The 23,638-nt window shown below is 39.7% G+C and overlaps 1 protein-coding gene across 1 annotated transcript; it reads right to left on the bottom strand.

Annotated features, from left to right (window-relative positions):
• Positions 1–10,006: 10,006 nt before the first annotated feature.
• LOC112567650 lies at positions 10,007–15,233 on the bottom strand. The gene is made up of 8 exons (XM_025244359.1): positions 15,052–15,233; positions 14,219–14,608; positions 13,323–13,730; positions 12,422–12,829; positions 12,086–12,118; positions 11,702–11,743; positions 11,174–11,230; positions 10,007–10,246 (listed from the first exon to the last, which is right to left on the bottom strand). Exons 1-8 carry the CDS (start codon positions 15,134–15,136, stop codon positions 10,221–10,223), a joined length of 1,449 nt encoding a protein of 482 aa, XP_025100144.1. The 5' UTR covers positions 15,137–15,233; the 3' UTR covers positions 10,007–10,220.
• Positions 15,234–23,638: the final 8,405 nt, after the last annotated feature.

Below are 23,638 nucleotides of genomic sequence, written 5' to 3'. Positions count from 1 at the left end.
GCCGACATTGCGGTGAATCCCATCGTAATCCCACCTACTCTCCCTACACCATACCACCCTCTCCATCTCTACCTCCTCCCTGGTCAGATGCAGCAGTCACCACAAGATATCTTTTCCAGTATTTACTGCTCTTCTATCTATTAAATCTAAGGAATACGACATTTCTTCAGCAACACTTAAAGAACATTTCTTTATTCACAAGTTTGATAAGCAAGATAAAAATTGTGTAACTGTTCTACGCGCATTTTGCAACTTAAAAATTAATATAGTCAGCTACAACTACAATAACAGAAGGCATGAAAAGAGGAATATTAGTGGCAACAAAGTGTACAAAGGTCAAAATAAAAATAGGAATTTTAGTGATAATACAATATTCCCAAAAAGCATAAAAAAGAGGAATATTAGTAGGAATTTGATGTTGAAGGATGGACAACATCGCCAGTGTTTATATACTGTCTGTAGGTAGTCTACATACGTGGAATTATTACATAACGAAAAGAGTACCTTGGTACTTAGTCTTGGTTAAGGAATCTGTTCGAGTTTGCAGTGACGCGTGATGAGAGTGAGAGCGGTGAGGAGGTGGAGGATGACGGAGGGAGAAGACAGGATGTCTAACGCGCGTGTAGCGATTTCTTTTCACACACTTACATTTTGCGTAACACACCAGCCGTGGCTGTACCACTTGTAAAGTCTGAAGGATGAAGAGGAACCCACAAAAGCGGACATTTGCCTGGGCCAGCGCCATCTGTGAGAGCGTCTGGTCGTGCCGACAGCAGCGCCTTCAGCGCTCGGCCCTGTTCCCAAGAAGTGGTAAGAGAAAGGGTGTTGTGGGAGTAGGGGTCGGTGCAGCCCTTAAATGGGTAAACATCCTTTTCATTTTTTTGTTTGGTGTTCTTTGTTAAGAAAAATCCTTCGGACTCTAGGGTCTGCCATACTGCAACCATCTCGACTCTGGCAGTTGCCGCCAAGACTTTAGATTGTGTAAAGGGCTTTGGTTGCTCTTTCGAGCTTGTGACGCGCATTCTCTCCCTTTCCCACCCCCTCCTCCCATACACGTACCTACCCACCGCTTGCACGTGCGCTGGCGACACCTATGAGGGTGTTCTTGGGTAAGAGGGTAGCCGGAATGGGAGAAGGGCAGGGGTTAGTTTCTCTTACCCTCCCCAGTCCCCATCTTCCCGGTGACAGACGCGGCGCGACCAGCGTTGTTTATCAGCGATGCCGCACGCCGGAGTTTTGTGATGCTGGGGGGAGATAATACAGTGGGAGGCAGGCGGAGGTAAGCATGGCAGCTACTGAGGAGGGGGTTCTGAGGATCGCGCTGCACACACGCACACCCAGTCTCTCTCTCACACCCACACGCACGCAGTCTCTCGCTCTCTCACATCCATGAGTTTCTCTCACTCTCTCTCATACACAGTTCTCTCTCACACATCTTCTCTCTCTCACACACACACAGTTTCTCTATCTCACATAAAGTCTGTCTCTCACACACACATGCACACAGACTCACACACACACTCGCCCACATGCACACACACTCTCTCTCTCTCTCACACATACACACGCAGTCTCTCTCTCTCTCAGTAATAGGAGTGGGAAAGGGGAGGGGATCTCGTGCGTTGGATGTTTATTTTCCCTCCAAACTTGGCGGTAATTGAAAACAACAGAGGGTGCATGAGTGACTTTTGTCACTTTCCCGTCTTTGCCTGTTACCATAGATACAAGAAAACGGGTTGCCAGGCTACTTCTGAATGCATTGCAGTGTCTATTGTGTATGTGGTATAGATGATGCGTGCGTGAGTGTGTGTGCGTGTGTACGCGCGTGTAGTGAACAAGAGATGCGTGGGGAATATTGCAGCAAAAAGCAGCATCTACATTTATCTCATCATTGATATTACAGCAGAATACTCGCGCATAGCTAGTGTGAATAAACCTCAGCACACAAAACCGTATCCGCGTTTTGTGACCTGCGTGACTTTTTTGAAGAAAAAAAAAAAAAAGGAAGAAAGAAGACTTCAAGGCGGCGCCATAGCAACATGAATAGAATTCTTCGCATGTTGCGTGACCAAATCGTTTGCTTGCAAGTATCCTGCCTTCTTTTGAAGACTAAGGCAAGGTATTTACCGACATCGTCTTGAGGGCACTAACCACAGACTCCTATGATCTGTGGCACGAACACTGTGATCCCGTGGGACCTGCCTCTAACTCCCCTCCACCTTTCTCTTATTCCCAACCAACCTGATAATGTTCACCATTCTAAACAAACTGCAATACAACCAGACACAACTCATGCTGTAACTGGTAAACTTTATAATTATATCTCATTTATTCTAAGTAATTAAAAACTGTGAAGGAAATGCTTTTGAAACAGGATTTATAATTAACGGTTTGATTCTGGAGCCCCTCCCCCGTCTTTTTTTCATTTCTTCCTCCGTTGTAATTTCTTTGTTCTAAATAACTGTTGAATTTTGAAGGGAAATGTTTGTGAATATGGGCTTATATTCATGAGTTTGATTCTGGAACATTTTAAGTTTGTTACAGGTATTACAATTAGACGATGAGCCCCGAACCTAGTGGTTTGCCGTGTGGTTCCACATGTGGTGTGCGGTACCTAGTCCTCTACTTCCATCATTTGATCTTTAATCGCAAAGAATTTAAGAATGTGTTTATACGTTGTCTCAGCTTCGATCAATCCGGTCTGCTCTGTGGGTACGGGAAGTTTTTCAGACAGTAACCGCCGACCTGTGACCCCGTGACCGGCATACTGAACAGCAGGGTTCAGACACCCATCAAGGGGATCACTTCTCTCATCGTTTCCTGTGTTGCCTTATACCTTCGACCAGTAAAAAGCACGCAAAGTATAATTTCGTGAACATGTTGATAGCCTGAGAGATTCACAAATATTTTAAGGAAATTAAGCAAGAGACAAAAAAAAAAAAAAAAAAAAAAAAAAAAAAAGGGCTAACAGAACAGAGATTACGAATGTGGTGTGTCTTGAACATTTTCCCACAGTATTCGGGCCAGATTTATCAGATACTGATTGTGAGGTAGAAGATTTGTTTATCTGTAGCATCGACGGTGATGAACTTGATAAAGACATGTACAACGAGTTTATGGCATCTTTAATGCATCTTAAAAATAATAAAAGCTTCTTTATACCTTAAGGCCTTTAAATATTCTGCCAAAGTTATTGCCCCCTGTTTAGAAGATCAACATATTCTCCACACCCATATAATTGGTTTGAAGACAATTATATATTACATCAGACGCTAGCAGGACTTAGGAGAGACAACTCACCCATAAAACACATTTTTACTGTTAGCTATGGCTTATTTCTACCTTGCACGCCATAAAAAAATTATAGGTTGTATTCATAGACTCCCGTAAAGCTTTCGATCTTTCATCTAGACCATAATTATATCATGATCTTAGAAAAAATTGGAGGAAACAGTAGAGAGGGGAGACTACTCGTGATACCGAGCGTTGACGTAAGTCGTTTATAATATTTAAAGTGTCTTCAACGGACGTAGATCCGATGTTGGACGATTGAACAAAGTAGCTCGCTGAAAGGCCGAATATTACAGACGATAACCCAAGGGGCTTAAGCCTTTCATAATATGGAGCTGTATAAATTCTATACAGACCAAGTATTAATGTCATCCATGTGGTGGCTGTGTCTGTGTGTGCTCGTGCATGCGATGTCTAGGTTCCCGAGCTCATAACCTCTCATTTCTATAATGGAGAACTTCTCTTTTGCCTCCCTTTCCATCCACGTCTATTTATATCCTGAGCCATTTTATTAAGGGTTCCTTCCAGACCCCTTCCTCTCCATGGACAACAGCTGGCATCGGTGCATCCGGGGAGTTTACGAACCATCAGGATGCACGCCATCTAGAGTGCAAGGGTGATGTACAAGGGAGCTAATCAGGGACGAAAACTAAAACTTTCACGTGCCTCCTCCGTTTTTCTTCAGGGATACAAATGCCGACTGGCAGCAAGGGGCGCGGTACTGCAGGTTGCAAGGTGCATCTCGCTTGAGAAAGGTCCTTCAGCTAAAATAAAACTAAACATTTCCACCGCACACATACCACACACAGACACGGACATGCACCCACACGCACGCACGCACCCACCCATCGGTTTCTCAGCATCTGTAAGACATTACATCCTAAATTAAAACATAGGTATGTCTTTACACTTGAGCTCGGAAAACGTGAATCACACAAACTTGTACCAGCTTCGTGGCCAAGTGACAGCCTCATGAAGACATCAAATAAAAAAACGCACACGTGGAGAAGCTTATGGAGGTCACGTGCCCTCTTACACCTCCCCTCATCCATCCCCTCTGTCCCCTACCTCCCATAAAAAAAAAAAATCCTGCGTTGTTGTGTTTAACAACAAATGTTTAGAATGCGGCTCTTTGTTGTGGACCGCGCCTCGAACGAGCTAAAATTTCTGTCACAGATAGTAATCACGAGGTTGTGAGCCTGCTGATGTTCGTAGAAGGTCTTATCTGACTTCACGAGCTTTTCAAATAGCAGACTCGTTTTACACGTTTGTTTGTTTCCAGTCACCGTTACACCACTTCTCTTCTTCTTGTTGAATGAAGTAGCGCCAGCCTGGTCCCCCATCTAGGCGTGACGGGTTCAAATACAGATGTGCAGTCGCAGGTCATTGGCAGCTTCTGCCGGCCACAAGAATGTCTGGGAATGTCTAGGATTTGTTAAGAATGCAATGATCACACAATTAAAAAAACAACAGAAAAAAATTGCGAGAAAAACGTAAATAAATATGTGAAAAAATATATTCTTACTATTGGAATAAAACCACTTTTAGGAATTTGACAGTTTCTCTAGGTAACAAATAAAATCGATCAAAAAAATTGAGATTAAAATTTTTATTGATATATATTTCTGGACTTGTCAAATAATTTTTTTACTCATGTGTAGATGATGGTTCGGTGCAAGTATTTTGCCTTCGAGGGTTCACAACATCGTGGTTCCTATTCCTAAACTTTCGGAGTTTTCGGTTTTTGCCGAAGGAAGAACAATTTTACATCAAAGTCAGCAGCAACAGTAGCTGTAACATCAGAAGCAGGACTTCGCTGCCTTAAGGCAAAGGAAACTGCTATCTGCTGTTCATTTTGATTCATAGGGTCTGTCAGTTAACTGCATCAGTGATCAAAACTCAATTGCCCAGAAACTCACCGTCCTTTTCCCGTGTGTTTTTTTCTCTGTAAAGTCAGTCTCGTGAATCTGTTGATCTAAGAAAGCCCTCGGCGACGCCAAACATCTAAACAACGGATCCCTATTGGTGGATGGCTGTCCACACTGTCGGGTCCTCCCAACTCAGGTCAAGTTATGCAGCGTCCATGCGTTTGTCACGCGCGAAGGAGCAATAGCATATATACCAAATATTAATAGAATGAAAGCGTTAAACATGCATCATGTTTCTGAAAATAATTTTGTAGAAAAATAAAGTTGCAAGAAAATCACGCACAGAAAGAATTCAATACAGATTGGGCAGATCAGCCATTAGACATGCTCAGTGGGGATCATGGGACCCTCGTCAACCGTTTTTAACATTAGCTCGTGAGTGAAACCTCTTCCTTGAGCAGTTAAAATACCATCCCCTCTGAGGCATGCAGGTGTCCGACAGAAATGTCCTCTAGCAGTGTTCCCGAAAAAAGACAAAAAAAAAAAAAAAAAAATAGAAGAGAGAGAGGGACACCTCCATGACATGTATTGCTGGTGCATCTGTCAGTAGGAGGGGTTGCTACCAGTTCTTGCCTGAGGTGACCTAATGAACTTCACGATAACATCTCCACGTCTCGTGGGGGTGATTGGCGTTTGCTACAAAGCTATCGTGTCATCGCAATGAAACTCGATATGGCCACAATTGTTTTGTTGTTTTCCGAGGTTGTTTTGATCGTTTCACATTTGCTTTGGACAAGTTTTATTTTAAAAATGTACAAGTTGAACATCGTTCACCTAAAGCTATTTCATGACTTTTGTGTATCAAGCATTTAAACAAATTATTATTCTAAGTTTTTCAACAGAGCATTTTCTTCTGTTCTTTACTCTTTTATTTATTGTGTAAGGTGGACGACGGCTGAAGTCATTGTTTTTCGATTTTGTTTTCTTTTAAATTTATTTGTTAACTTGTCGTTTCTGCTGTTCGTCTAGGGCTCTAGCTTCATTCGTTCATTCATTCATTTATTTATTCATTTATTTTGATATTGTCTGATGCAAACAGAGGTTCAAAACAGGACCTATTAAGTGCCGGGTTAAGCAGATCGCTGTCCAACCACAGCCGGGGAGGGGAAAACACCTCGACCCCCTTTCCAAGGTACACAGGTACACACCTCTAGGGCACTGCACGTGGGCCCTATGCAATCTTGCCCCTAGGGGAAAAGTTTGTAACTCGGGCGTTACGATGTATTGCACAGTTATGTGGTGCTTAAACTACACTTGACCCCCATTAGACATCTCGCTTTAGCATACATCCAATACTCACATATGTTCTATTCTTAACTACAACTAATTTGTTTTACAAGGCGCGAACGAACAAGCCCGTTCTTAAGCGAACACGAATTTTCATTACATACATCACCCGTCATCGCCATTCTCTTTCATCCATCTAAAGGTGTTAGTACAATAAGGCTTTTATCTCGATCAGATGAGGTTACGGCGAGCACGATTCGGAGGCCGCGGCGGTACACGTGATGATCGACCTCTGAATACCTGGCAGGAATTTTTCTCATTCCCGCGCCTAATAAATACACTGGTCACTCAGAACATTTTTTTAACCTTTTGTACCTCCTAGTGGTAGTACAGTCCTTCCCTTCATGTTTAGAACAGCCGTTAACATGTCAAGTTTGGGGCTGACACGGACTGGTCCGGGACAGAAGCTATTTCGTATAGCTGGTTAGCATTTCATTTTATTTATTTTTTTATTTTGCTAACTTGCACGACAAGCAAAGTATCAGTGTCACCGCGCACCCGGCTACACCGATCCGTTGTGCATTCTTTTGTCACGAAATGAACCAGCAAAATTAACTCGCATGCCGATGTGTTACCATTGTTCTGTTGTTCTAGTACCGCCGTCAATCATCGTGCTTCGAGGTCACGTGAGTACTCTTGTCGGACAGGGAGGGCAAGGTTATTACAAAAATTATTTCACGACTGTTTTCCAAACTGCGAGAAATAATTCATTGAATGGGGGTTGACGAAGGAGATTGGGTGTTTTTAATCGTGGTAACAAACATACACTCACATAAACAAACGCGCGCACAGAGAGACTGGGATACATACATAAACTCAATAAAAAGAAATTACTGTTTTTTTTTAAAAAGGGAAACATATATGGAAGATAGAGTCTGTATTCTTCATGAAGAAATTCTAATGTTGGACTGGTTGTAAAAACACACAGAATACCAAGTTTATCCTTTTATCACATTATATCTTTGAATCGGAGAATGAAATAATCTCTATCTTCTACTCACTGTCAATAAGGGGAAAAGGTTTCTGGGAAAAAAAATACAGGGCAAGATGTAATAATCATAATGTTTTTCTCCATGCGACGTTTCTACGTTGTCATCATCATCGTATGACCTTTCCCCCCTTCTCACAGCCATCACCACGTGGACAAAGAGCTGCCAATCAAAATCATGCACGTCCTCTACAACTCGCTGGACGGTTGCTGCCACTCGGGCAATGACTAGCGAGGCAACTTCATCTTCCAATGCCACGCTTGACCTGTGATAGGACCTGACAGCCGAGTCTAAACACACGGCACAGGCGAGACTTGCCGAGACTAAGGCCCTGTGTAGGTAGCACTGAAGCAACATTTGTTTGTGGTCTTTTCGCCCCTTATATGTCTAATATGTCATTTGTTGGGACATCTGTTGATGTCGACCTGATAGGAGGGTGGAGTGATGAAATGTTGCACGGAACAGGATAAGGATGGAGATTGATTAATTTATTCTACAGCCATTGCCCTACAGAAGAAGAGATAGCAAAAAGTAATAAAATGATATTGCAAAAACACCACCACCACCACCACCACCACCACCACCACCACCACCACCACCACCACCACCACCACCACCACCACCACCACCACCACCACCACCACCACCACCACCACCAACAACAACAACAACAACAACAACAACAACAACAACAACAAAAGATACTCTGTAATTTAGTGAATAGTTTCTGGTTGATTCTCTTGATGGCTCTTTTTGCAAAGTGTCCTCAAGCAATGAAATATTGATGCTGGTGGGAGAGGATTTGACATGACCCTTGATTGCTGTACTGACCTCCTAAAGTTTGACAACAGAAGCGGAAATCCTCGTAAAGCTGTTTCGGGTCAAAGGTTTACAATCTTTCTCACTCCCTGTCAATTAACTCCACCTTATGATGGAGCTCGTGCCCATACATGTGTGGCGACTAATTCATTCACTTATCTCCCGTGTCAGGAAATCTTTACCTTGTGGAGGAAGCTATCGGTCATGTCTGCTGATCTTGACAACCATGTTTATCGATGACGACTGGTTTGCTGTCCTTAGTCCGAGGCTGTCACGGGACCTTTATCGCTCAAACATCGCGCAGAGAGATGGTGGCAGCGAGGATAGAGGGACTTACTGACAGAGAAATAGAGAAATAGAGAAGGTTACTCTCTGTGTGTGTGAGGGGGGAAGGTAGTGGTGGTGGGGTTTGGTGGGGGAGGGGAGGACAGGGAGTGTATATGAGTATATGTGCGAATATGTATATACAAATATGAGTGAGTATCTGCGTATGCACCTGTGATTTAGTTAAGAACGAAAGAGAGAAAGAAAGATAACAAGAGAGAAAGACGGACAGGCAGGGAGAAATCTTCCTTCAAAAGTTTATCCTGGCTTTGATCCTGACTACACGTATTTATAAACCTTGATTTATCTACTTATATATACACAGCAACATATGATATAATGTACAGGTCTAGAAAAAATGATAACAGTGAGTGAGGCAGAAGCAATTATCTTTCAATGTATATGCTACTACTAACTGATCGGTGTGTGCGTGTGTGTGTGTGGCGCGCGCGCGAATGAGATTGTATAAGGAATATATATGTATGTGTGTGTATTCTATATTTTATGCATAGCATTTCTATCTATAGCTGTTACATTGTATATAACGCGGAAGGCTAAATGTTGAATATCTCAGTAACCCTGACAGAGCTGTAAATTAAAGAACCTTCATCATTTAAATCTTTTCTCATACATATGAAATCCTCGTCGGCTCGTAAGCCCACCACACTAAGACACATATCGAGAGAAGATAGCAAAATAAAAAAATGAGGCAGTGCATGTTATTAATAAAATCTATAATAATGAGAACAAAGCTATATGCAGCAATAAATGCTATCATCAACAGAAGCAACGCGAACAGCTGGGAAGCACATGACAGAGACAGACGAACAGACATCGAGGCAATTGTAGGTTCTTCTAAAATTATAATTGTTTCTTTACCCCAGAAATTGTAATAGACCCCAAAATAACAGCAATTAAATTGATAAATTCATAATCGTAAAAAAACTTAAAAAGTTATGATGAAAAAGCTATAAGACGACTACTTTTTAAGACAAATGTGTAGGTAACAAGTAAGGGGAGACAATTTCTTTAGGGGAAAGTGAGACGGAGCTATCTCCCTTGGTTTTGAGTATTCGCGCGGTCAAAGGGAAACAATTGTGTGTGTGGAGGGAGGGGAAAGGGCAAGTTGTTTGTGTATGAGTGTGAAAGTGTATCTGTGACCGTGTTAGTGCGCATACATTTAAAAGAAAAAGTGAAAAGAGATTTAAAAGCAAATATTTTGAGATTGCAAATTAAGATTCTGCACATTCTCTTCTTTCTCAATCTCATGTGTTCGTGGCTAAATGACTTGTGAGTTGCGACGGAAAATGTTCGTATAGGTGCAGGAAACAGCAAAGAATCAGTAGTAAAGTGACACGAAAAGATTGTTAAAAAAAGTTTATTTTTTAAAAAAAGTAAGAGGACATGTGTTGGTCACGTTTACACCCATTGTTTTAATTAAAGTTTGTGCATTCGAAAACATTTTAAATATAAAAGTTGTCGACACTCTGAAAACCCGCTTTGCAATTATCTGCAAGGTGTGGAGCTGTTTTCTGCAATGCCTGTATAAAAGTATTGAAAGTCTTCTACATTTGAGAGCTGACTAGGTCACTGTTGGTGGCGTGTGTACTGCACATAAAACAGTGAATATATTACAAATACATTTATGTCTAGCAAGGTCTGGTTGAACTACAGAACTGGGCCAGTAGGCAAACTTACTTTTGACAATCTCAAGAATGTATGTTAGATTTTTTAAAAATAAAAAAATAATAGAATGTATAGTATGTTACAAACTAAAATTTACAAAAGAAAAATGAATTACAATTCAATTCAATTCAATTCAATTCAATTCAATTTAACTTTATTATCTCACTAGGAGAAATTACAAGACGTGGTAAAACAACTGGCTTATAATAAAACATAATAAAAACTTAATAACAACTTAATTCCACTCAAACTATCATCTCACACAAACACCTACAGTCCATGTAAATACCCAACTAAATAAGAAACAACACTAAAACTATATTCCAAAACCACACACCCACACCTCACACTCACAAATCCTTCCAACACTTATTCAGTAAGACAACAGACTTGTGTATAAAACTATTCCGAGAACGGGCAGTGGAAGCTCTGGGAACAATAAAACGTCTCTCGGACGGAAGAAGGTTATAATACTGAACTAAAACATGTGTACTATCTTTCACAATCGCTCTCGCTTTCCGTACTACTCGCCTCTCATACAACTCACTCAGACACTCCTGCTTCTCCCCAGTCACCTTCCCACTCACACTCACAACTCTATCTAACACATTCTTATTACTAGCTCTCAATCCTCCATACCAACATAAAAATCCAAAATCCAATGTTAAAAAACAGTACAGCATATGAAAAATCTTGACTGCAGGTAATTACAGTGTTTCTTAGAACCTGGAATAGGCATTTAAAGAAGCATATTAGATAAAAAAGAAATGCAGTCTATAAAATGTACCTGGATCTTGGAAAATTAGTTTTTTTTTTTCAAAAAAAAAAGCAAGTTATAAAAATAAATACCAGTTATCTTGGCTGTAGTCTTTGTTGTTGTTGTTTCCGTTATAACTACTGCTGTTGCTGCAAAATTCATAATGTGAAATATACATGTGCTTAATGAGAAAGCTGTGATAAATACGTTTAGACAACATAATGACATTGTTAGTGGTCACACACACACACACACACACAGAGTAACATGTACATAAACATACATTAATAAACAGTCAAATTTGGTGAGTGAGAGAGAGAGAGAGAAGGAGGGAGAGAGAGAAAGGGAGAGAGATAGAGACAATAACAATGACAATAGCAATATTTTATTAACCAGAGGTAAAATAACCAAGAAAATGCTTATTTCCATTTAGCCTTTGCCCTCTACGGGGAAAAAAATAAACTAAATAAATAAAGTAATTAAGTACTATGAGAATGAGAGAGAGAGAGAATAGTATATGAATATGTGTGTTAAGAAATAAAGAAAGAGAGAGATAATTAAAAAAATTATTATGTGTTAAAGAAGGCTAAGCAAACATTGCCCACTGAAAACAATCATACCATTTGCAACTCTTGTTGTCGTTGTTGTAGTCACTGATGTAGCTGTAAAACAAGTGTTTGGCTATAAGACAGGCGCAAGCAATAGCAATAAAGTCTTTTGATAAGAACTGTTTGAAAACTTGAGGAACATTGTAAAATTCTGAGAAACATTTTAAGCATCAACTGTCGAATAGCTCATAAGAAGTTCTCATTACTTTGCTTGTTTTTTCTTTTCACTTAAACATCTAACTGCCAGAGATATAAGAACACACTAAGTTTGTATTAACCTGTAATTTACTGGCCCTCCCCATGACAATTTCTCATTCATCACCTGTTCAAATCTTAACAAATACTTAAATTATTCTATCTGGCCTTAAAGTTGATGACGAAGAAAAAGTTGTTTACCCTTTTCTGTTCTCTGTTCAACTGTAGTTTTTGCTGAAAAATTCATTATTATAAACTTTAATTGCGCTTTCTGTAAGCTTTTCACAAGAAATAAATATATTTTAACACAATGTCAATCGATTTAGAATTGAAGATAACAACAAACAGTTAGACGAACCATTTCGAAGAGAATGCCTTGTCCTTACTAGCGACACATTTTACACTTATTAAATAGAGCTTCTTACGATTTCTTGCAAATATGTAGACAATTAAGACAAATGACAAATACAAGCAAGAAAATAATGTTCAAAGATTGTGTTTATAGGCAAAGCTGATTATTAGACATAACGATCTCACCAAACGGGATATTCTTGCAATTAGGAGGAATACGAATGTTTCTTTCGGCTGGTCGGGTAAAGGAATCCAGACACACCGGCACACAGGCCCACGATACCCCGAGATGCCTGGTGACGTCAGCGGCTACCCGGTACTCCAGAATGTAGGTGTCGTTCGCAGTTCTCTCTCTACATCGACAGCCGTCGGCGTTGAAGATGCCATTGCAGGCAGAATACCGGTAGGAGGAGACAACACAGCTTCGAGTTACCGCCCCTTCGGTGGAGGTGAAGTCAAAGGCTATTACCCCCAGCGCATCCGAACACCAGTCAGACAGGACACTGGATTCTATTACCTCACAGGTTAGGGTCATCGTGTCCTGGTCTTTCCATGTTCCTGGGCACGTGAGAGCACCATCGTACTGCGGAACCACTGGAAAGGTCAGATGTGTGTCAAAGGTCACAACTAGGTCGTATTCAGCAAGTGACGTGATATCGATTGGAACGCATCATTGGATGCTGCTAAATAGTTTTCTATGTCTCTATCTATCTGGTAAAATATAATAAGCAGAACGTCTTACTTTATTGAATCTAACCTGTTCAGAAAGTAAAATGACAGAAATATTAATAAGTATTTAATACTGATGTTCCTAAGTTTGTTTTAGGAGATTTTTGAATGAATGAGACATGAATAGTTTTGTGCATGCAATTATGAATTTTAATTTTAATCGAGCTGCAACAGAATTGCCCTCTGGGACAAATAAAGTCATATCTTATCTTATCTTATCTTAAGTGCACTACACTGATATTAAAAATGTTTTCGCATTTCTTAGAGTCTTTTATTTTAGTAGTCAATGGCAATGAGATGCAATCACTATCTAAAATACAGTTTATATGATGATAGACATAAAGAAAAAAATACATACCAATCCCAACATTTGTACAGTTTCCTGTGACATCGATCGTCTTAGCTGCCTGAGAGTTGTTGGCGTGAAGACATGTAGGTACACAGGCCCACGATCCTCCATTATACCTGTTGACGTCAGCAATGAATGTGTACTCCAGAATATACGTGTCATTCGCCGTTTTCTCTCTGCATCTACAGCCGTTGGCGTTGAAGACGCCATCACAGCCTGAGTCAAGGTAAGAGGTGATGACGCAGTCAGAACGTTGTGTCCCACCCCTCGGGGTAAAGCCGAACGCCAGCGGTCCTGACCCTCCAGGGCAGGCTGCAGGGTTCACGCTGGATGCCTTGACTTCGCAGGTCAAGGTCACGGGGTCCTCGTCGACCCAAGCTGTCGGGCAGGTAAAAAATCCATCGATCTGGCGAGGCGCTAAAAAAAAAATAAAAATAAAAAAATAAAAAAATAAAAATAAAGGTGAGTTTGTTGAAAGGTATAAAACTAGGTTGAATATTTCATAGAGATTTTTTTTAACATCCGGGTATGTTAGGCAATGCAAACAACACACATCCACGACATCACAAGATGACAGGACTTTATGGTAAATACAAGTTGATGTTAGTGCTGCATTCCACGATTATGTTCATTCAGATGTAGCTTGTGTCACGAGCTATCTGAACAGGCTTGCTAATATATTGTTGTTGTTTATCCACTTTTTTCTCACTATCCTCGATGTTCGTAGGGACATGAATGGTAGTAAAGTACGATGAACACGTTCTGTTCAGATTGAGAGTAGGTCAACACACGATGATGATGACCACGATAAGATAATGTGAAATATCAACAATCAGCGTCTTTGTGAAGCTGATTATCACTGTGAGATAATTAGGACAAGCGGTAAAATGAATGAAAGGACTTACTAAAGTAAAGCGAGAGGCAGGTACTGTTGATGGCATACGTGATGTTTCTAGTCGACTGAGGGCAGTCCAGCAGGCAGTCCAACACTCCCCCGTTGTACACGTCATAACTGACCTGTATGGGGAGCGAGTAGGTGTAGATGTTGTTGACGGAACTGGTGCACCGGACGCACAGCTCTGGACTTCCAGACAGGTCGCACGGGTAGTCAGCAAAACAAACATACCCGTCTGACTGGGTGGCGCTGGTGAAGCCCATCTTGAGATAGGGTGGAGGAGGCTGGCAGCCGGCCTGGGTGATGGCTGTGCTGTTGACCAGGCACTGGATGATGTAGGTTCTGTTGTTCTCGAAGAGTGAAGGACAGGACATGGTGACATCAGCAGTGTTCTGTGAGTCTGGAGAATGATTAAAGTGATTAGTCACTGCCAGTCATTAAGGACTTACACAAATTACACTAATTAATCGCTGCCAGTCATTAAAGACATAATGTCTCAATCAAGTGCGAGGGTGTTACCCTGATGAAGACCGCATATAATATCGAAGCATATGTATAATATATAGTACATACTTTAAACTTTATTTCACTATACTAAGCATATAATTTTGTTCATTGGTAATATAAATAATGCTAAAACATATATACTGTATCTTAAGAATATATGAGACATCAAAGTAGGTATGAGAGTAATGGCGAGCAATACACACACGCGCAAGCACGCATTTACATACAAAGACACACACACACCATTCATGAAGAAAGCACATACTTTAAGCTGGAAAAATTAGTTATTTTAAATCTAATTAATTTACCGTTGTAATCATGATAAAATAGTCTTACCTGAAATACTCAAATAAACGAGCAGGACTGCCGTTAAAACGAACACACGCACTAACGCACCGTCAACATCCTTTAGTCTCGTCATCGTAAAGGTGTGAAGTACCTCAGAGAAGTTTAATGATTAATTAGACTTTGCATTGATTGAAACATTCTCACAGCAACACTCAATGTCGTTCAACCGCCTTGCAAAGGGCAAATAAATGATAACTGGGCTGCAGGTCGTTCAACATCACTGCTGGAGATACAACGAAGTAGGCCATTAGTGATTTCGTTTACTGATAGTAGTGCTGATGTTGCGTTTGATAGTAGACATTGAACTTGCAGGGTTATCATACACAGGAGTGTCGGGTACTCTCTCTCTCTATATATATATATTAGGTGAGGGTAGTTATGTGACCTTAGGAGTCATCAGAGCCCACTTATCTCAAGGCAGTCGTTTGTGAGGGTCGTGGCAATTTCCTTTTTCTCATCTCCTTACCTTTACCAACCCTGAGTGAGTACTCATTCCAAAAGTACCTTAGCTGGGCGATGAGCGTCCCTGAATCACACGGGTATCCAAACGACAAGTGTAAGAATTGTTTTACTGAGACAATATTGCTCTTGTGGACAATGCGCCATCTTACGTTGAGTTGAGCGGCAGCAAAGCAACTACAACGGGGATGTAGGGACCCACGAAAAAGTCACTACAAATACCCGTTCAAGTCCATAATCAACCAAGCGAGACGAAATTTGCATTCCGAACGATTACATCACACTTGAATATACTCGGGTCGGATCGAAATATCAATTCAATGCTATTCTTTCGAAAGTTCTTCGTTCTTACCATCCACCTGTATTGCTGCCTAATGAGAAGCGTGAGGTAATGTCAGACTGCAGAGAAATCGTTTTATGTAAACTTGTTTGCAGATGGCTGAGAATGTGAGTATTGACATTTCACGCCGAAGAAGAAATATTATTTCGAACGACATCTTTTCTTTGCAGATGTTTATGAAATCTAGAGCACGCGAAAACACCCAGCAACACCTACCCACACCCATCCTCACCCACCCAAACACAGGGTCAAACGCACGCAGTGTCCTAAATAAACAACATCCCACAGACCCACACATACTTGTGTATGGACACTAAAAAAATATTTTTTCATGGTCACAAATATGCTTTTACAAGAGAAAAACACAGGTTTCATGTTTCGCACTGTTAGCCTAGTAGTCAAACAGACGCAATTTACCTGAAACGCAATAAGTGAATATATCTTTTAACTTATGTTTATCACTTGGTAGGCTTGTTCTTCACACACTCGATCATCTCTTTTTAAAAAGTGTGTATGTGTGTTTTTTTCTTTATGCAATCCTTTCGGTACTAAACTAGGAAATCATTTGTGATTATTCCAGATATTGTTTCGGTTGTAGAAGTAGTCTTTTCTGATTTATCCCAATCCCATAAAAATTGGCCTCTAGCATCCGAAATGTTTATCTTCACACGGTCTGAAGAAGGAAGTATCGCAATGGTCGAAGTTGAGGAAGAAAAATGTGTTTTTGTGTCAGGAACAGGGCACCCCTAGTCCCTGACCTTTTGAACTTGTCCTTGGTGTTGACGGGGTCTTCGGTATTGTGACCGGGTATAGGTATGAATGAATAGCTTCGCTTCCTGCTATGATCTTTTTTATTTATCTTTCCCTCGGCCCATGTTTTTCGTCTTAAGAGTTTTGTGGTGAGGACAGAGGGCGGGGGTAAGGTTGGTGTTGTACCTTTCGTCAGGCGGGTACTGTGTACAGTGAGTTTTGTAGACCAGAGAGAGATCTGTAGTTGGTCTCCACCCGTCGGCCACACAAGTCTCTTCTCTCTTCTTTGCTGGAAGCTACACTCAGTGACACACAAGACCTTGGACTCCACAACCATGGATATGCTCAGGCAATCAGGGAGAATACTGACTGTCATATCATTTCTTCAACTGGCAACTTTGATTTCATTTACTTCAGGTAACAAAACTTCACACATTTAATTAGACATTTTGTGCTACTCCGTATTTGTTTGAAAACTAGAAAATTGCTTCCTGGTTCCCTTGTTGACTTGTTGACATAGGAATATGATATCATGAGCATTTTGCTTAATTTTTTCATTGACTGATTGAATGATTGCAGAACCTAACACAAAGGAAAAGAATCATAAACAGAGTTACTGAGAAAATGAAAAAAAAAAGAAAGATATGAACTTTCCATTCACTTCCGCATGCACACATCCGAGCATCGACACGTGCACCATTACAGATGGCAACATATACGTTAATTTTAATATTGTCAGAAAGGGTGTTAATAACAACAATAATAATAAGTTGATTTTATAGCTCTTTTCCCACCATTAAAAAAAATTAATGAGAGTTTTGGTTCTCATCATCGGACTAAATATTGATATCCATGGTGCTGTAAATGTCGGCTGTAGATGACTCTGACGGTTCTTGCCAGAGCTTCACTAGACACGACAAACCACTCCCCTCCCACTCATGCATGTGTCTGTTACAGGTGAGACAGTTCCAGCTATAAACTTAACTTGCCCAGAGTACTTCTCGGAAGAAGTGGTGGAGAAAGTGAATTGCTCAGTAAATACTACTCAGTTCTCCTCGTCGTCCTGTTTAGTTTACCCAACCACAGTGGATTTCTATTTTCAAAACAATTCGTTTATTCTCCTTTGCTCTACTCCTTATAACGGCAAGTGTGACGAGGAGCCAGTTGGCGAAATGAACTGCAGTTGTGTAGAATCTGAGGATGGTGTAAACATCTATCAACTCAATTTTCTGGGGAACAAGACTGTGTACGAAGGAGCAAGTCTGCTCTGTTATGTTGAGTGCTACTCATCTGTTTCATTTCCAAGTAGTTGTACATCCTTGAAATACAGTAAGTTTATTTTTCACCTGTAAAAAAACTTTAGTGATTTCATCTGAAATGACCACACACCTTATTTAATTTGTATTTGGTACTATACCCTCGACTATCGACTGGAAAAGTTAAATTGTAAGTATTTTGACAGAGAAAAGTAGATTTGTTTGTTTCTGTGTTTCTTTGTCTGTTGGATGCATTTGTACCTGTTGTGTGGATGTGTATCTTTGTATGTAAAAGAGATTAGGAACAAGAGAAAGAAAGAAGAGTGATAAAAGAATATTCAAAATTGTCAGGTATGTTTGGTTGAATGAAAAAAAGTAACAAGAAGCTATAAATACGAAGTTCTCTTATTCTTGTAACTTTCTTTCCCATCGTCATTCAAACATGTTTTAATTTTTCTTTTTAAAATGCAGAAGCAACAGAAACAGCAGCGCCGTCAACATCCATTGAAACAACAGGTTTGATTACGTTTTGTACATTAAGTGTTTCTTGAATTTTAATTCTTTTTTAAATAGTGATAATCAGGGTAGATCAGTCAGTCAGTCCTTCCTTGACTAGGGCTGGTCATTGTTAGGGAGAGCACATATCAGCATGTCATTTGCCTCCCAATCACAAAATAATAACTTAGGTGCTTGTCTTCTACTTGAAATTTTAACCTTATACATTTCAACCCATTAACCAACATTCAACAAAATTTTCAGGTACATCTTCCACGTCGGATACGACAACGACAACAGTGAAGACAGGTAAACAATTATTAACGTATTTCTCGGATCCTGTCCCAAGTCACATATCATGAAAACAATGTATCAAGAGATCGGTAATACTGATATAGAAGATTTTCATTTAAGTTTACAAGAAAGTATTTTTATAAGAGAAATGCCATCGTCAGCTTTAAAAAAAATAATTCTGTAAGATTCGCTATACATTAATCTGTTAATCTTTGTGAATCTTTAGAAGTTGCATGCTGAAGAATCTCAAATTAATGTTGTTCTCGTAGAATTTAATAAAATTTAAGGAATACCTAAAAAGCAAGCGAGTGAATATGAGCACATACAGAAGTTTGAGCATGTAGACAATGTGTGATTGGTTTTTGCAGCTTTTATTAAGACCTTAGTCCTATAAATTGTTGCTTTTTGGTTCTTCAATCAAAATGCTTTGCAGTGACGACAAAAATACCTACCGTGACAACATCAGGAACACGAAAAACAACAAATGGCATTGAATTTTACGTAATATAAATTTTTTTAAATAGTGTGTTTAATTATGAAAAATAAATAGTAAATGACTTTAAACATATTCAACTGTGTGTGTTCCCTAGAAATTAGTTTTGAATTGTTTTAAATGTTTTTTGTCTTTGAGTTTGTTGGGTTTTTTTCTATATTGTACGGGTGGAGATACAGTATGCTGCTGACATGTAGAGGCGTTTTGTACAGCCTGCAAACATTCAATTCAGCCAATTCCTTTTTTGTTTTGTTTGACCTATCTTTCAATTTGATGATATAAGTTTTGAGATAAGAGATTGACATATCTAAACTTACAATTAACATTGTACATAAGATTTTTCAACAACTAATATTTGCTTTTCTGAAGTTTTTTTTAGAGTGTTCTGTAATTTGTGTCCTAATTATATTCAACGATTGCTGTAACTTAATTATACAAAAATTGACCCTTGTTTACCTACTTATTAAATGTTATGTTCACTTTCCTGATCAAAAAGTGTAACGACTACTTGTTAAAATCAAATCTGAATCACACTTTCCTGCATTTAACAAACGAATCGTAGTATCGTGCGCGAGAAAATCACGAGATTTCAGTTCGCCGAGTTTGTGTGCGAGATTCCAGGACAGGCTTTCGCCGCTGTGTAAGCGCAGTTAATCGTTTGCTGACGACACGTTAGCCGTTAACTATTGATGATATGAAGCTGATGTGTTGTACCTTAGTGTTTTAGTCCTCTTTTCTGACTTCATCTCACACCTTATTAATTGCTTGAGTTAGATAAAGTTCATGCAAAAATTATTTAATTTTAGGATTATGATTTATATTTGATTTTGATTTAGGTATATATATAGATAGATAGATATAAAACACTTTTATTTGGTGATTAATCGAACTACACACCCTTCCAGTCGTAGAAGAATGTTCTGTTTACTTTTCCAGGTTTGTTTTGAAATACATTCGATAAGTCTGTAAGAGAAAGCAGTTTAGCTGCTATTTGTATACATGACCTGACACAACAGGTAGGTATTATTAAGCCAGAGTACACACTACTTTGTACTTATTCTATATAGCACAATAGGTAAAACTGGATCTTATAGATGTAAATACTTGACTATTTGGTGATGTCAATAAATAATAGCATAATTAATACATAGTGACAGTAATTAGCTGATGTAAACATTTTAAAATGCATACATCCTTTCGTTTGTATGACAAATGAAATTAACATCTTGATTTATTTTACAGCAAAACAGTAGGAGGACTAAAGTGTCAACAACAACAGCTACTACTAAGATCTTCACTTATGTATAAGTTTGTATTGCTACTTTTGATGCTTAAGGTTACTTTTTCTAAAGGTTACTTGTAAGGTGTATGAGACTTGGTATATGCATTTTTATTTATATAAGCAATTGTTTGTATCCACTGTAAGTTATAATGCAAATATTGTGAAAGTTGCTTTGATTTACAGAATTCAGAGCAAGTCAGTGCTCCAGAAGGGTTCATATCTGTCACATGTTGTAAGGATTTGGTTTATTGCAGCGCTTTACACAGCTAAAGACCCAGAGGCAGCAAGCTAAGAAAGTACCACTAGATTGAAATTAAGATTAGACTAAACAGAATACATTACGAGAGCCCATTGATAGGTCTTTCTTATTTGTTGAGCGAAAGACCAAGTCTAGACGCAGTGTTTGGATGTGTGTGACATTGTGTATGTGACAAAGTCCCACAGTGCACAGCTGCTCCATTGCTTCACATCGGCCACCCAACCTTTCTTCTGTCTGTCACCTGGTCGAGAGCCTTCAATGGAACATTGGAGAACCGTCCTGGGCAAGGTGTCATGTCGGGTGACCTGTTGACAATAGCAGGCAGAGACTCCTGTAGACCCATCTGAGAGCTGACTACATTGTGGACGAAGTTGTTCGTCTTTCGCTCCTTGTAAAAAATCCGGAGGAGTCTCTTAAAGCATCTTATCACGAGCGCCTGGATCCTTTGCTCTTGTTCTGTTAGCAAGGTACAGGTCGTGTCCCCGTACATCATGATTGACACCACGAGAGACATACTGCATAATTATTTCCAAATGCCTCCTTCTGGCCGTAGATGGAAAGAAAAACACTGCTTGTCAAGAAGACTGTTTTTGCCCAAGTCATTTATACCAACTGCAATATCACACTTAAATAGAACTAACAAATGTCCAGGGTGTGCTCGCGCCAGTTTCTGATACTTATTGCCAGAAGAAGGGATTATGTGAGAATGTAATAATTGTATAAATGTGTGACATGTGACTGATGTGACTGTATTTTATTTAGTGTAGTAATTAGAAGAGTTTCTAACAAAGTAATGTGTCTGTGTCTGTTTTAAACTGAAGTGGACAATACATTGTATTGAATGTATATGGTTACAATACTGGATATCTCTTCTTCATGCCATATTTCCTCACATGATACAGCCAGCCATTACAATACTGAATCCTTCATGTGGAAAAAACAAATTAAAGTAACAAACTGAATTAAAAAAAAAAATTCAGACTACTAAGGGAGATAAATCCTGTAAACATTTTTGGCTTTCCTACCCATGTTTACGGGTCAGCCTTGCGCTCGTTAAGCTGATAATTCTCATAACTTTATATTTTTGATTTTAGCATCTAGTCCATCAAAGAACTCCCAGCTGGTTCATCTAAACTTAATTCCTGATCTTAAAAACAAGCAGATGACTGTCTGCCTGTTGCCTGACAAGTAGGATCCATGAAATAACCCGAGTTATGTGATGTTACAAGTCCTGAGGCCACAGTAACCTCTGTATTTTATAAAGTGGGAAACTCTCTCAAGAAACTTTTACGAAGACTATTAAAAATACAAAAGTTACACCAAATAACTGCAAAACTGTAAAGGAAAGTTAAATCAGAAGGACATAGGGAATACAATGGCTACATTGTGTGCCACACACGTGTTCATGAAAATAGTTATTTGAGGTTTCATTATTCGAAAGACAAGATTTACACAACCTTCCGACATCGAGTAGCTGTAGACAGATTTTATTGCTTGGTTGTAAATCCTTTCAACAGATGTTATCAGTCCTTTGATTTATAAAGAGGTTTTTACCGGTTCTTCGGTTTGCTATGTGCTTTAAATGTTGTGTTTGGTCTTTAGTTTGCAGGACTTTGTGCCAGGGAAGTCGGCTATAATTATACCAATACTTTGTTTGTTCTAGTGTAAGAACCTCTCACAAACAACACAGAAGACAAAAGTTGCATATATTAGGTGTAGAACTTTGGGGTTCAACTCATCGCCGGAGACAACAACTTTGCACTCACAGATACAAATGTGTCTTAGTCAAAACATCTGTTGCCATGTAATGTCAGTTTGTTACCTGTGTGAATGCACGGTTTGAATGTAATGGCTTTTTTTCTGTTTAATTCTTGATTTTAAACTTCTGAGTATTCTTCGTGTTTAATGAGATCCATGAATGGACATATCCAGGCCCGTTCTCAGCCCCCGCGGGGCCCGAGGCAAAGGGCATGTGCGGGGCCCTCACGCCACGATCACACGGTTTTAGTTGGGATCTAAAGTCACTTTTTTCCTCAGGGATATCTCGTCTTTTATCATTGACAGCACACTGCATACACATTACAACATAAGCCTACGATTAATTTATTTGTAACGTTCGTCAATAGGTTACAATCAAAAGCGCGGGGCCCCTTGAAGCGCGGGGCCCTAGGCAGATGCCTCGTCCGCCTGCCCCTAAGCACGGCCCTGGACATATCACAACAAAACACATGAGGTCAACCTTAAAGAAATGCTTTATTATCTATTTGTCTATCTTTCCATCTATACATCCATGTTGTCTCTGCGGTACCAAGTCAGAAGTTCAAAAGTGTGACGTCCTCCTTTAATAGTTCTTACTTTCCTTATGCGGCTAATACCTCTAACTAATACTACTCTCTTTCTCTCGTTATTCCCTTCTATCTCACTTCTCTCCCTCTCCCTCTCTCTCTCTCTCTCATGCAAACACAACTTGAAGAAGCTTATGACTAGAAAATTTTCATGAAAAATACTTATTTGAACTGCTGAGATGTGACCCCACCCCAGCCAGCAAGGACCAACCAACCAACCAACCAACCAACCAACCAACCAACCAACCAACCAACCAACCAACCAACCAACCAACCAACCAACCAACCAACCAACCAACCAACCAACCAACCAACCAACCCAAACCAAAACAAAACAAAACAAAACAAACAAACAAACAAACAAACAAACAAACAAACAAACAAACAAACACCGAGTTTGCTGAGAGGACACTGCCCACCCCTTCCCTGCTGTTCTCTCTTCCATGTGCATGCGATCAAAAGGGTGTAGATATGTTGGGAGGTGAAATATGTTGGCGAGTACAATATTGTCAACTATCTTGCCTCACTACAAAAGCATGTTAAGATTAGCGAACAATCAAAAAAGAAACAAGCTGTTGAGAGAGCTGGCCGTTCCCACACTT

Source organism: Pomacea canaliculata, linkage group LG7, assembly GCF_003073045.1.
Source record: "Pomacea canaliculata isolate SZHN2017 linkage group LG7, ASM307304v1, whole genome shotgun sequence".
Lineage (NCBI taxonomy): Eukaryota > Metazoa > Mollusca > Gastropoda > Architaenioglossa > Ampullariidae > Pomacea > Pomacea canaliculata.
Note: the sequence above shows the minus strand (reverse complement) of the source record. Positions and strands in the feature narration are given on the sequence as shown.

Bases quoted from the DNA above. Each gene is read 5' to 3' on its own strand.
- LOC112567650 (XM_025244359.1), bottom strand. From the start codon at position 15,136: ATGACGAGACTAAAGGATGTTGACGGTGCGTTAGTGCGTGTGTTCGTT. The intron at 13,731-14,218 runs GTAAGTCCTTTC...TTTTTTTTTTAG, and splicing joins CTGCCTCTCGCTTTACTTTA to CGCCTCGCCAGATCGATGGA. The intron at 11,744-12,085 runs GTAAACAACTTT...CTTGTTTTACAG, and splicing joins TGAACAGAGAACAGAAAAGG to CTACATCAGTGACTACAACA.